We start from the raw sequence: 16,276 nt of genomic DNA, 5'->3' as shown, positions 1-16,276 counted from the left end.
GTCTGTTCTCTTCATGAAGTGTGTCTCGGAGGAGGGTGAGGCTATATCCTCCATAACTGACTGCAAACTGGCATTCAGATCTGCCTCCATATAGTTAGTAAGGGCCAACTTCCTACGACCCAATCAATTGCTGAAGGATGAAATCAGAAGTGAAATGGTACAATGTGCCCAGTAGGAAGATACTATGATCTCTCTTCAAAGGAAGATCATGCAGACATTTTAATCGTCCAAAATTGTGATATCGCACAGCCCTAACATAAATAAACAGATGCCATCAGTGTGAAGCAATTAACATGCTCTATTTCACTTTAGATTTCATCAATTACATATTCACTTACAGGAACGCAATGCACTGTGTTGAACGTGTAAGTCAAATACTTTACTTGGGGGGGGGGGGAGAGGTCAACTCTGCATTCAATCATTAACTCTAAATATAAGCAATGATAGTAAACTTGACTTGGCAAACACTGCTAAAAATCAATGTAACTAATCTAAGTCAAGGCACTAATCAGTAGGATCAAGTCAGATTCTGATGGACGTCTCTGGTGTTCTTGGAGGAGCGGAGGGGCAGATCAAGCTGTGTGGAGCAGCTTTTACTGTTTAGAGAGATAAAGCTGTGATAATTCACCCTAAACCCGACCTGTCAGAGAAACGCTTTCACATAGCAGCACAAGGGGCTTGATAAACAGAAATGGAGGTTATAAATTAAGACTGAACTTGACACTAACGGAGACATGCGAACTCTAGATTAATTAAACAGACATTAAAGAGAGTCATCTAGACTTGAGTCCAATTGCACCAACATTATCAGTAAGAATGTTACTCCAAACCCTATTCTGAGTATTCAAAGTAAAGTGCTAGAAATGCCAAGCTCATGGGTTTTGATTCCCAGGAAATGCATAGTAAAACAAAAACCTTGAATGCAATGCTTTTGATAAAATGTAAATGTAAAAAACACTACGAACCCATCTCACAACACATTATCCTTCCTTTAGATCTGTTCTGGCCATTTCTACACTTTCAACTGGAAAATATGTGCACCAATATACCCCATTCCCTACAACTGCATGTGTCCATTGGTTGCTAACATGTCTAGCTTGTCCTGTTCTGTACAACCATTAGTTTGCAATCATCTCCTACACTGTATCAGATTACATACGTTCTTAAATGCATTGTGCAAAGTCTCAATCTTTGTCTGCAGAACAGCCAAAATTCGAGATAAATCTATGTATCTATATTTCACAGGATTATTCAAATGCCAAGGTCTGAATCAGAGGATCAAACTTGTCATATGTTCTGTTTTCACTAATCTCCTTGAAAAAATCCACCATTTCTACACTTTAAAGATTATTGGACTATGTTTTGCAAGAAAATACTTTCAGTGTTTCTACTTCAAAATATAACGTTTAATTTAACTCATTTCTACATTTCTGATGCTACCGTCTCAAAATGATTACCTAAACCCATTAATGTAAATGCAAAGTTTAAAGTTTAAAGTTCTTCAGTCTTTCTAAAACTGTGGCAATTAGGCAAACTCACATTCAGACCAGATTCTGGTATAAAACACCCACTTTACACAAACCAATGAAAGTAAAATGGGTTGTGATGCCATTTCTGTTGACACTAATGTCCAGTTCTACTGAATCTGTAAATTTCAGTAGAAACTATCAATATTTAATGAACTAGTCTTTTGCATCTGATTTCCTATCATCATGTAAGCAGATAAATGGGTAGCAAACTCGCCTCATGTTCTCTCCTCTTCAGAAGATGAATACCTCATGAGATTTAAAATGACATTCAATACAGGGAGAAAGAAAAATATATTTCTGCCTGTGGCTGGCTAGAAAATCAGGCCGATTTTAGAGCTTTAGGACACAATATAACACAATAACCATACACTGTTATCTTTTGAATAATCATACAAATCTAATCTAAAGAACGAGAAACCAAAAAGAAAAGTTAAGACTTACTCGAGTTACATCAAACAGCACAAGTTTATTTCCCCTAATAAATCATTCCTAAGAAATTAGCTATGGTACATTAAACTTGCCTGTCTCAACTATGTTGATATATGAACTGAAATTAATTTACACTATATTTACATAAGGTTTCCATTTATATGGAAATTATTTCCGATATTTTAGACCCACCAACAATTTTGTAGAAGCATCCAATGCCCAGTAAATCTATTTGATTTTCACAATCGTTCCTGGATGCTGTTGAACATCAGAAGAACTATAATCCTTGAAATTCCTTAAATCATTACAAACTTCCACTGGCACGGTAGGAAAGAAACACAAAAGGAAAAGAAAAGCAATCCACCCCAACTCTTCTCATCTTGTAGGTGGTGATACATACTAAATAGTGAATCTCAACTGCTTGATTGTTATATTATCAAAATAAAAAACTATATTATTAGCCAGCAATCTCTTAAAATTTGTATATATATAGTACATCCTACTTGAATGATTACAGTATACTCACATAAAGTAATGTAGACTGTAGAGCATGATTTTAATATCATCGCAAAATGTAAACAGTATTATCGCACAGCTCTGTATATAAAGTTGGATATTTATTACATCCAACTTTATCTGCATACACACAGTACACTCATGTAAAACAATATATTCTATATAGCAAATCCATACTGCTTGATTGCTTGTATAATTGTAAATATAAGCTTTTTTATTGCCCAGCTATAACCTATGATATTATAAACATAAACATCATGATTTTCTATAAAGCTGGTTTGAAGTAACATGAAAAGCACTAAACAAATAAATTTGACTTGACTTGACATTATAACGTCTAGAAAACCGAACCAAAACATAATTTACCTTTGGGATGCCAGGGGTCTGTAAATTCATATTTCCCCAGTCCAACCGTTCTCAGCATCTGCAGGCCATTATTGGTATTCTCCAGCTGGCCATTCGTCAGAGGTCCGTTGGTGGGCAGCGTGGAGGAGGTCATGGTGGCGGATTGCACCATGGGATGGGTCAGGTGACCGTTGCCCACCACCGTGTGGACGGGATGGGCGACCTGGCAGACGCTGGGCATTGGGGGCAGGCCACCGACAGTGAGGGATTGGCTATGGACGTTGAGGACCATGCTGGCCATCGGCTGTGAAGGCTGCTGTGGTAGCTGGTAGTGTGCGGGTAACTGAGGGTGAGGAGTGTGGAGAGCTGGGGTCACACCGATAATGGGCGCTTGGACGGTCGCACATTGGCTGTAAGCTGGTGCCTGCTGCAGGGCGTATGTGTGCGCCAAGAGTCCAGCCTGGCTGACAGTGGCAGCAACTTGCGGCGGCCATAGAGGAGCTGCAGAGAACGAAACAACATGCATTTAAAGTAGGGGTGTGCAATATGACCATATTAGATTGTGAAACATTAAAATGTCACCATGAACTATCAATTGCAGTTCAATTGCTGTTATTTTTATTGTTACCGTTTTTGATTATCATCTCTATCGTGGTTACGCTCACGTAACATAGCAGTTATTCGTCATCATGAAGGTTTACTATTTGAATGTGTTTTAAAGTCCCTATGTCAATAATTGTATCCCTTAAAACTCATATTTGATCACCAAAATGACATATTTAATATGTATATACTACATAATGCACACATCTGTACATAAGTCTTCTGCTCCATATGTACACCACTTTATTATTATTATTTTATTTTATTTCTTAGTCTTACTTATTTAAATGTTCTGGTAACACTTTACAATAAGGTTCATTAGTTAACATTAGTTATTGTATTAACTAACATGAACTAAGAATGAGCAATATATTTGTTACAGTATTTATTTATCTTTGTTAATGTTAGTTAATAAAAATACAGCTGTTCACTGTTAGTTCATGTTAGTTCACAGTGCATTAACTAATGTTAACTAATACAACCTTTGATTTTAATAACATACCGTAAATGTTGAAATTAATATTAAGATCGTGGATCGTGATCTTGCCTGAAAAAAAATCATATGATATGACATTTTTGCCATATCACTCACCCCTTTGAAGCCACTTTGAGCAATCAATTCATCCATGCATGAAAAGACAATGAACAAGATGTGTTATTGTAGAGTTGGTGCCTTTGCTTTCAGCTTTTTACCTGCGATATCTTTCTCCCTCATCTGTTTTGCAGGCGGCTCATCCGTGTCCCAGGGCGTGGACTGGTTAATGGGTGTTTGTCCCCACAGGACGCTATTAGCCAGGACCTGGCCCTGAGTCTGCGTGTCTGCCAACGGGTGCCCAGATACCTGTTTCAATGAGAAGAACGTCTTGGGTAAACAGACCAGCCTTTAATTACTATGTCTACGTTTCCAATTACAGCCCATTTGCCAGACACTGGTACATCATTTTGCTTTGTTAATATTCCATTCCATTCGCTCTTTTAATTACGCCGCTGTTCTAGATTAGAGCCATCAATAATGCAGGAAAATCCAAGGTCGGCCCCCAGCAATTTGACTGGGTGCAAGAAAGTGAGATCTATATAGAGAACATTTTACTAATTAATTCTTATCTGCCTCGCATTGACTGTAAATCAAAGGGAAGGTAAGAAGTTTTGAGGGATAGAGGGGGACTTTTAATCACTTCGCTGAAAATAGGTATTAAAGTTGAATGGAAATGGACACGCAGAACTGTCGCTTATATATATATATATATATATATATATATATATATATATATATATATATATATATATATATATATATATATATATATATATATATATATATATATAAAGACTGTTTTGCACACTATTTGTATGTGCCAGGAACTAGACACTTCTTTTTTTTTTGAGTCTTTAATTCATATTCATCTTTTGAGTCTTTAAAGGATGGATCTTATTATGCCACTGTCAGAATTCGCTCTTCCAAGTTGGAGAAAAGAAAAATTGGCTGAAAAAAAGTCCTAAATGTCTTCTTAATTTTATGCCACTTTTTATTTCATGTGCTTTTCAAAACTGTAAATAAAAAGAAGGAAACATAAAAAGATGCCTCCTTAGCGTCAAGTGTGGGGGCGTTGAGTTTGTCAATGTGTTTTTCATTGCCAAGCCAGAAAAAAAATGTTTCTTTAAAATGTACAAAATGTATTTAGAGATTTCTTCACCAGAGCAAGACTGAATTATCCACATTCCTCATGCCGTTGCTTAAATGTTTTAAAGTATGAATCACTTTAAACTCTAAACAGGGCAGGCATAAGAGTGAATACTGTACAAGTCAGTCACAAACTTCACGTCTGTGACAGTACAAAGATACAGTTTTTGTCTGTTACAGCTGCATTTTCACATGTCTGGTTTTAATTTGACCTTTTCTTTAACTAGCATTTATTCAATGCCCTATTAAATTGCAATTATAATGAGGAAAACAAATAAACATGCAGGGACTTTGAATTTTATGAATAAAGGCATTCCAGCTCTTTCTGTGGAATTCAGATGGTAGATGCTATGCAGGCTAGCCCTGAAAACAAATCATTTCATTGCCTCTAGTCTTCTCAGAATAGAGATGCATGTTCATATCACTGACAGGAGAACTAACAGTAATGAAATTCACCTGCATTCACTAAAACTTGTCAAAAGTTGCATCTGGAATATTCCACGTGAGAACACTGAATAAATATAGCATCATGGAGCTGAAGAATGTCAAGTCTATTTTCTCCTTACATTTGGACAGCACTGTTGAGTCTCATGACTAGTTAGAGTGATAAGAGAAAACTGTCATTTAAGAAAGTGTTTTGTATTTACAACATGGATGGATGGATGGATGGATGGATGGATGGATGGATGGATGGATGGATGGATGGATGGATGGATGGATGGATGGATGGATGGATGGATGGATGGATGGATGGATGGATGGATGGATGGATGGATGGATGGATGGATGGATGGATGGATGGATGGATGGATGGATGGATGGATTTTTTTTAGATAAATCCACCCTTTTTTTTTTTATATAAAATGTTTGTATTATCTGCAATGACACAGAATGGGAGGTTTGTCACGTATGCACCTAATATGGTTTGTGATACTGAAAAGCTTATTTAATGAGCACTATGAAGACAGCAGCAAATTCAAGCACATAATTTACTTCCTAATAACACTGGCAAAATCATCCCCCAAAATACACCCAGGCTTCAGGGTGTCACGTCAAACCAGAGTTTATTTTGTGACAAGCTGACTGCACATAATACCTTACGTTAACCCCAAAATTTGACCCACTTCACCAAGGGCGAACAGCCAGTGGCTATAATAGAGTCATCATAGCCGTGTGTGAAAGAGTATCAGTCTAGAGCTGGTGTCAAAACGTTACCAGTGGAATAAATAAAACTGGCATTACCAATTATAATTTCCCAAGTGTGTGACATCAAAAACCTGCGGTGTAACACTCACCTCTTTGCAATTTAAATGCGGACAACACAGCACTCATGTAATGATTATGTACGAATAAGTCCAGAAACAGCTTTTTCGTTCTGTCCCCAGGCAAGAGCGACACTTTATAACTTCCCAGGAAGTAGGTGGTTCATTTACTGAAAGTGACCTGCAGAAGTTTTCAAACCACACCAGGAGAGCAAGTGGAATTATAATAGAAATGGCTGTGGCGTTCACATGTGCTCATTTGCAGCCATCCTGCATGCGCTTAAAAAGAGCTTTCCCTGCGCCTGCAGGGGAAGCCAAATGGCAAATATTACATTTCTGGGTTCATTTTAGCTAACTTACTAAAATACTTCCATTTCTGTATTGGTTTGTGCACGAAGAGTATCCGCAAGGAAACGCTGCATGTCACATCTCATTTTCAAGGTCAGAATACACTACCAGAATAAAGAAAAAAAGAAAAAAAAAAGAAAAAGCTGATAATTTCAGGTGCTTGCAGAAATTGACAAGATGAAACACACAATATTCACGTAAAGCAGCTGAACATATACTGTAACGGCTTGCTCAGTAATTGCCCACAAACTAAAACACAGACATACATTTTCAATGAAATCTGTACTACTGTTTAAAAGTTTAGGGGTCATTAAACTTTTTTGGGGGGAAAGAAATTAACACTTTTATTCAGCAAGGATGTGTGACGGTAAAGACATTTATAATGGTACAAAATATTTATTTTTCAAATACATTCTGTTCTTTTGAACTTTCTGTTCATCAAGGAATCGTTGAAAAAAAAATAATCAGGGTTTTCACACAAATAAACTAATAAAAAATAAAAATAAAAAAAAGATTTATAAAACAGCACAGCTGTTTTCAACATTGATGATAATCATAAATGTTTCTTGAGCAGCAAATCAACATATTAGAATGATTTCTTGAAGGATCATGTGACACTGAAGACTGGAGTAATGATGCTGAAAATTCAGCTTTGATCACAGGAATAAATTACATTTTACAATGTATTCAAATAGAAAACAGTTATTTTCAAATTTTAATAATATTTCACAATATTACAGTTTTTACTGTATTTTTGATCAAATAAATGCAGTCTTGATGAGCAGAAGAGACTTCAAAAACATAAAAAAACTTATAATATAAACACTAAACTTTTGAACAGTATGGTCTAAATAATTATAAATAAATAACAGGGCAGTGCTTGATTTTTATCCTTTGAAAACTGACTGGATTGTGAAAAGTGGATGTTGCATTGCAGAACACAGCCAGCAAATTGTAGGGAAAGGTTGAAAATGGGACTTTATAATCGGTGTCACGTGAAAACGGTACGAAGTCGTATCTTCCGAGCGAGGTCTCTTTAAATGGCAAGTGTTCGTAACTGTACGAGGGCCTGTCAAACTATGACAGCATGCTTCTGCTCACCCTTCATCCGGTGGTGTGCGCACAGGATCACTTCCCGCAGTCAAATAAGCCGTCTCCATTTGAGCGGATGGCTGTCCTCCACGATCCTAATCCGCCAGGCGTTGGGCAGCATCGCTCTCCGCCTCTCACAAAGCCAAATACAGCATCCACACTGTCATGCTCTTATTTGCAATTCCTATCTCAGCTGTCAACACAGAAGGCTCTTCCTCACCCAGCAGAAGCGTTCGCTCCCACGGCACCAGGAACCGATGATCCATCATTTGTCAGGACCGTGGCTTTGTGAAGTAAGTTTGCTATTCCTTACGGCTTGCGGCATCTTTAAAAACATCCTCGGAGACGGGAATCTTCGGTGGCCTCCCGCTGATGGGAACAGAGGCGATTTTTTTAAAAGAAGGAACATCTTTCTCTTGTTGATGGTGCAAAGGAGGAACTTTTGGCCTTTAGTTTGTGCCTTTGGCCTCAAAGAAGCAGCCTTGAAAAAGCTTCAGACTGGAGCGGCTTTACTTTGAGATGAATTCTGTGTGCGTGCGGCTGCAGATGATTTTCAACATCAAGGACATATGGCTTTTAAAAGGGTCAATGCTCTTCAGACCAGTGAGGGACACCGCTATATCTATGAATGACAGGAAAAAATACACAAGTCTCAAAGTCAACATCTCTGTTCTCTGATGTCTGGCTTTATCCAGAACAGAGCAGGGCTGTGTGAGATTCAGAACTGAACTGAGAATGCCTTCAAATCAATACTAGAATTGTTGAATTAAAGCAGCAAAACGAGGGCAAAATTGGTTAATATATATAAAACAAAACAGCCATCAGTGTGTTGATTATTTTGTATAGAATGTATATATACATTTTGGGAAAACAATTTACAATAAGGTTTGTTAGTTAAAATTAGTTAACTAACTTAGTTAACATGAACTAAGAATGAACAATACTTCTAAAGCATTTATTAATCTTAGTTAATATTAATTTCAACATTTACTAATATGTTATTAAACTCAAAGGTTGCATTTGTTAGCATTATTCAATGCACTGTGAACTAACATGAACAAACAATGAACAGCTGTATTTTTATTAACTAACATTAACAAAAGATAATAAATACTGTAACAAATGTATCGCTCATTGTTAGTTATTCTTAGTTAATACATTAACTAATGTTAACTAATTAACCTTATTGTAAAGTGTCAACAATTTGGTTTACTTTTGCAACGTAAAAAACAGGTTTGATGTCACCACTTGATGTCCAATGTAAAATCTAGGTCCTGAAGCAAAACCAGTTGACTGGTCTAATTTACTAAGGCCTTCCAAATAGTTGTTATATATATATATAAAAAATATATAAAAACTTATATATATATATATATATATATATATATATATAAATAGTTTTCTTTATCAGAGAATACATTTGAATAATTACTTAAACATTTTTTTTTTTCCTATTGGACTAATAAAATTCCTATTGTTTAATTCTGCCCAAGTAGAATTAAATTATCCCATCTTATGAGTTGTTAACAGCAGTGTGGCAGACCCGTTGTTATTATCTGTAATATGAATGTGAAGTGGAACAATACAAAAGCATAATAACAAGCAATTCAAATGATCTTGCGATGAGAGCATATTTCCTTTGCAGGCTCTTCATTTTCTTTTCTCCTCTCCGTGAGCGACTGCAGAGTTCAAAGGAGTGTTGCATGTTTTGGCATGTTCTGACTGCCCGTTTAGCATAATGCAGTTTCACTAAATCTAAATGAGAGAGCTCTTAGCTGACAAAATGAAACCTTCAGCGGAGTGGAGCTGTTGAAAGAGGTCATGCTACAGATAGCAGCTGAAATACTCAATAAGCTTTCAGGGGCGTCTTGAGAGCCTGAGTCTAGAAACACAAGACAGCGATGATTAGGGGGGAAATTAAATGGGAGAAGCGTGTGAATGTTTGTTTGAAATGATGGTAGAAACGGCCCTCGCACGGTCAGATTCTCGCTGTAACTCTACTGGGAATCTCAAATGACACTCAGCATGCTGACTGTAAAAACTCAGTACATGACACTTGTTGATGTTGATGACAATTCATCGCTGGTCATTTTTGCCAAAAAAAAAACTGAATGGAGAAAATGCACCAGGGTCCAAATCAAATCCAGATGAATGAGGTGAGAAAATAGGCAAAACTACCAACATCTATTTATTACAATCATTTTACAAAATAATATATTTACTGGATTGCAGCATGGGATTGGCGGTATTGTCAATAGTTTTACTCATTCCGCGCTTATAATGCAGGAGATTTGTGTCGCAAACATTTATGCACTGTATCATGTAGGCTAGATGAGTAAATGAATCCACACAAATTCAGATAAAATCAGTAATTTGAAAACAGTGCGAGTGATTGAGTGGTACCGTGTTTTCTCTCTCTTTGTCCTATGATGCACAAATGGCTTCACATCAGCACATCACTTCTGCACTACAAGTGAGATGCACGTTGCGACTTTTGCTTGCGTTTCGGGACAGTTGACAGAATTGTCACTTGCCCAATTGGGCCAGTGTTCCAACATCACAAAAGTTTATCATTTGAACGTCTTTTTAAATCTTCCCAATTTAAACATTATAGCGATTTTAAACTATTCTGTACTTGCACACTCTCTGAGAGACGGTTTTCTGTGCACTCACAGTCACATCTAAAGCATGTCTTAGATGAACGTAGATAGTTGAGAAAGAAAACAAGTGTATCAGTATATTTGATCCGCACATACGCTCTTAAAATGAAGGCAACCTAATAAACCTGCTTTTGTCTGTGTCATTAAAGGGGTCATATGATGCTTTTTAAAGTTTTCCATTTCCTTTAGTCTGTAATGTATGTTTGCGCATGTATACGATCTGCAAAGTTACAAAGCTCATAGTCTCACACAAAAAGGATTTAGTCTATCTAACAGAGAACAGTCCTGCCTAAAACGCCTTAATTGAAGTCCAGATATTATTTCCTCAAACGCCTATGTCACAATGTGAAATATTAGAATACTGTCCGGCCGAAGGCATATGTAAAGAAAGAAGACAAGGCTTCAGTGAATTGTAGTGTTGTCGTCATGTCACGGAGACGCTGTGTGTGCGAAAGCAAAATTTCTTTGAAAACGGATGAAACTACGAATCAGAGGTAAGATTTATTCATATATTTTGTTCCTAGTGCAACCCGAAAGGTTGCTTGTGCACAGTGCATTTTACAGAGGACAGTTTCCATACCGAGAAATGAGATCCTCTGCTCAGGGGAGAGTTTGTTCTTTTCCCAGTTGACCCGAAGTCCCAAATGGCTGAGGTGACTGAGCAACAGGTCCCTGTGTTCACACAACTGCTCTCGTGACAGGGCCAGTATGAGCCAGTCGTCGAGATAGTTGAGGATGTGAACGCCATGTTCTCTCAGGGGAACAAAGGCTACCTCTGCAACCTTCGTGAAGACACGAGATGGCAGGGAATCCCTAAAGGGTAGGACTTTGAACTTATATGTCCGTCCCTCTAACATAAATGTAGGAACAGTCGAGGGACATGAAAGTAAGCGTCCTTAAGTTCGACGTGGCAATAGAAAAGGGGGATGAGAGTAGCAAGGCAGAGCGTTAAATGACAAATTAAACCCGATGTACTATTGAAATTGATCTTATTTTTATTTATTTTTTCGAAAATTGTTATTGTACAAATATTGTATTTGATTTAGCATTGTATAGGAACCTCCTCCACCCCACACACCTGTCCCACCCACTTTTTAAAACAAAATGACGCCACTGGTTGGAGATGTGTGTTTGGTTGCCCGAGTTTTATTCCGTTTTCCAACTGTACATTGGTTAAGAATGAAATGGCTGGAATTTATTCACACAGCTACTACTGAATCCAACGTATCATCAGCGCTCGGATTCGATTCCATGGTGCTCTCAAGTACGACATGCAGTCTGTGAGTTAAACTAAATGCTATTGGCTATTTGAAAAGGGGGAGGACCCATTCAATATGTCCCGCCTTAGCTTCCTGTTTCAGTGGAAATTACGTCAACACGTCATAAAGCTGCGCGTTCTAAGGCACTTCAGTGGGCCTTTAAGTGCTTTGGCCTGGTAGACCTACAGGAGCATCATGGCATGCAGGGCGAGGTCTCAATGCAGGGTGAGGTCTTGGTGGAGGTCTCCACTCGAGCCCGTCGCTCGCGGCGGCCCGGGAAAGCCAACATAGCCGAACCTTCATCCCCGGAGGACTCAAGCTCACCCTTCGATGCAGTGATTGACATCTGGTCATCCAACTGAACCCCAAAGAAAATGACTGGTACCCCATGAAAAGGACCATCGTGCTCTTCCCACGGCTTGCGGTATGCTACAGGAATGAAGGACCCGAGGAGTAGCCCTTAGTAACCCCTAAGGGTGGCCAACAGAAGAGGAACTAGATCGGGGAATAGGCGAAGGGATCATTGTTCATTGGCTCGTTTAGTTATACTCAAAGTAGATTGGTCTCTCAAAGCGATCCCCAATTCGTCGGTCAGTTCCAACATAACGCTGAATGTGACCGACTGAAAGGGAACTTATTTGTATCTTTATTCTATAGTATTTATTTGTGCTACTGCTTGTAGATTGCAATTTCTAGATTGCAAGCCTAACCCACACCATAACCGTGCCATTTTAACTTAGCTAGATCTCAGTTATATAAATTAATAACCACATTAAAACACTAAACCACTGGCGAACTAAATACCACAAATAAAACTAGAAAACAACTTAATTCACATTTATGCTTATTTAAATACAAGAGTAAATGTAAATCGTTGTTTTCTAGTTTCATTGATAATTATTTTTAATTAAATAAAAAATGCATCATACAAAATAAATACATAATACACAATAGAAATGAATAAAAATAAATACATGAATGAATGAATGAACAAAAAAAAGTTTCTCTGATTATACAATATTATACTGTCTAATAAATAGTCATTTTTTAAAAAGATACTGCTCCATTAAATAGCTTTTTAGTAGTAGTACAGTATATTAGATATTAACTTCTTTGCACCATAATTAGCTTGTAGCAAACTTTCAAAGTAGTTTCACCAACACTTTTAGCATTTTAATGAGCCTGAATGCGACAAATTTATCCTTTTGAATCATTTGACAGAATTTATCTGCCTCACAAGAGAAGCGAATCTCTTCGAAGGATCAAGACGAAAAGGCCACAAAGCCAATCTTCTCATTGAGATTCGTAACTTAATATGCAAACAAATTACTTCAGCGTACACTCTATTTGCTGCTCACAACACTGCTGAACTCTGAATACAAACATGTGGAGCCAATATGCCGATACTTATAATAATAAAATGTCCAGCTTTTGACATAAAGAAGCCTTTGATTGTGGAATGAAAGATGCACAGGCATATTGCTTTTGACCCCACATTTTCCCCATTGTAGACATTTGTAAATCTAAGATTGCTTTATTCTTTCCCCCACCCTGCCAGCAATATGAAAGCAGGTAGCGGGAGTTTCTTCTTGACACAGATCAATAAGCAGCCTTGCTATTCGTTATCAGAGACGGCTTGTAGAGATCCGGTGGTGGGGGTGGCTGCAGGGCTTTCATGATGGATGACAGAAAAATTGACCCTAAGATCAGCCACTGCACATACTTTAATCTCTTTTTTTCACTGAGATTGGAGACAACAAACACATGTGGCTAGTAATGATGCCACAAAGCTCTCAAACTTGATGTGACCATCAACAGTTGCTTTTGAAGGGGTCCATCCATACACAAGGAAAAACAAAGCTAAAAGCAAATCCCACCCTAGGGCTGGGCGGTATGACGATATATATATATTGTTACCATGACATAAAATGTCTATTGTTAGAGGTATTGCTATGTCATGTATATTGCGGTTTATAAATATATAGCACTATTGACAGTTCAGAGTGATGAAATACATGAAGCGCAATATATAACCGTAATATATTATGAAAACTAAGGAACTCTGTGTGGTATTCGTGCATACTGGCACACTGACAAAGTGCGAGCACAGAATGCTGCCTCTCTCAGTAGGCAATCGCGAATTTGGGATGTGCTCGATTAAGAAAAGTGTTATTAAGCACAATAAGCAGTGAAAAAGAACTCAATGCGGTGCATGCGCTGACTGACACACAGCATAAAAGCATGCACAGAAAGCCGCGTCTCTCAGCATACAATTGTGAATTCAGTTCTCTTTCATGTCATATTGTGCTTGAATGGTCATTACAAACGCAATCATGTCAAAATGCCCATCATGTAGAATATTCATGTAAACACAGCCGGTTATGTCTCAAGTGAATGTAAACTGTTGGGTGTAAACCAATGTGTAGCAGTATAATGATCCAAGCGTTTAATCTTAAAGTGACAGCAGCCTAATATACCTGCCTGCTGCTCTGTCATTAATGTGAATCACTGCTATTGACTGAATAACTTTTTTAGCTTTAATAAGAATACATTTAAATTGAATTCATACAGGGAAGACTATGCAGTATTTTATTTTTACATTTGATTATTACATTTTTGTACTAATTTTAATTACATGTTAAAGCTGCAGTCCATAACTTTTGGCGCTCTAGCGGTTAATGAACAAAACTGCATGAGTCTTAAAGGGTTAGTTCACCCAAAAATGAAAATTATGTCATTAATGACTCACCCTCATGTCGTTCCAAGCCTGTAAGACCTCCGTTCATCTTCGGAACACAGTTTAAGATATTTTAGATTTAGTCCGAGAGCTTTCTGTCCCTCCATTGAAAATGTATGTACGGTATACTGTCCATGTCCAGAAAGCTAATAAAGATATCATCAAAGTAGTCCATGTGACATCAGTGGGTTAGTTAGAATTTTTTGAAGCATCAAAAATACATTTTGGTCCAAAAATAACAAAAACTACGACTTTATTCAGCATTGTATTCTCTTCCGGGTCTGTTGTCAATCCGCGTTCACGACTCCGCAGTGACGCTGCTGACATCTCCCTCAGACTGTAAACGAAGCTCGGGCGCACCAGATAACACGTCAGCAGCGTCTACTTCTTTTTATATATATATATATATATATATATATATATATATATATATATATATATATATATATATTATAACTGTACTATTGTTTGTCATTTTGTGAAATAAGAATTTGGCCATATGGCCTCCCCCTTACTTACACTTTTCCCTTCCTATTACACACAGACATATTTCAGATTGGAAGCAAAATGAGTTTCGAAAAGCTGGGTTGTTATAGTTAACTAAAAGTAAAACCATTTAAAAAAAATGTATTACTTGAAATAAAATAAAATATAAAAACAAAACTTTTTTATTTATTTTATTTCAGCTAGTTACCAAGGCAACATTTCTCATTTTTATTTAGTTTAACTTCATGTACTAAAACTAAAACTGAATAAAATGAATAAAAACTAAATAGACCTTTTTAAAACAAAAATATAAATCTAATAAAAAATGGAAAAACACAAAACAATTACTAAGACTTCACCAAAAAATTTAATGAAAACAGAAAGATAAAAACTGTAATAAAAAACTATAAAAGTATAGTTCAAACTTAACCACAAAACCAAACCTGCATGAGTCATATGGACACTTTCATGGGCAGTTTAAGTCCTTGGCAGTGTGAATTACCATTGAAGCCTGAACATTTCTCTATTGTGTTTCAAAAAAAGAAAAGAAAATGATACCAGTTTGGAATGACACGAGGGCGAGTAAACGCAGCATGAGACAGCGGACACAGGTGTGTTCAGTCCTACCTTAGTCGTGGAGGTCGTGCAGGTGGGAGCTAATCGCTTGCAGGTCAGCTCGCTATTGGATGTGCTGGTTGTCCCGGTGACCGGGGTGGGCAGCAGCGAGGGGATGACGGGCAGGGGGAGGAGGCCGGGACGGTTGTTGCCGCTGTTGGGGACGGAAGAGGCAGATGTGGAGACACAGCCGTTAATGGTGCCGCCGCAGCTGCTGTTGGTGATGCAACGCTCCCTCCGCTCCCACACGCCACGGAAATCCCGCTCAAAACGCTGATGGTACCGTGACATCATGACAGAGCAGATCAGGAGAACGAGAGACACTTCTGCTCACGGGGAGCTGGAGAAAACCTAATGGAGAAGAAGAAACTGATTAATATCTTAAAAAACTACCGTTAATTTTACAAATAAACATCAACAATAAAGATAATTATATAGGGAAGGATCGGCAAAATGGAAACCTAGGCTCATTGGAAATGACATTTTTACAAAAACATACCTATACAACAAGATAAATACATACTGTAGATTCAATATTATGTTATGACCAAAAAACACTATCATAGTGCATGATTTGTAAACTTATATATATATTATGATGTTTGAACCAGTTCTTCTAAACAAACTCTAATAGTAGCTCAATGATATTAAAATAACACTCCTTCAAAGTCAACCAAAACGCTGCTAAATATATATATATATATATATATATAT

General features: G+C 37.4%; 1 protein-coding gene across 1 annotated transcript in view; it reads right to left on the bottom strand.

Moving 5' to 3' along the window:
* The window catches only part of LOC311072542 (kelch-like protein 29), a 180,258-nt gene that overhangs the window by 114,314 nt on the left and 49,668 nt on the right, over positions 1–16,276 (bottom strand). The window contains exons 3-5 of the mRNA XM_084097626.1: positions 15,575–15,913; positions 4,116–4,263; positions 2,841–3,320 (exon numbers count right to left, since the gene is read on the bottom strand). Of these exons, the coding sequence (XP_083953752.1) occupies positions 2,841–3,320; positions 4,116–4,263; positions 15,575–15,856 (910 nt within the window). The 5' untranslated portion in view covers positions 15,857–15,913. The remainder of the gene's footprint in view (positions 1–2,840; positions 3,321–4,115; positions 4,264–15,574; positions 15,914–16,276) is intronic.

The sequence above is a fragment of the Abramis brama genome (assembly GCF_963993115.1).
Source record: "Abramis brama genome assembly, chromosome: 21".
Classification (NCBI taxonomy): domain Eukaryota; kingdom Metazoa; phylum Chordata; class Actinopteri; order Cypriniformes; family Leuciscidae; genus Abramis; species Abramis brama.
This window is presented reverse-complemented; position numbering and strand designations above follow the sequence as displayed.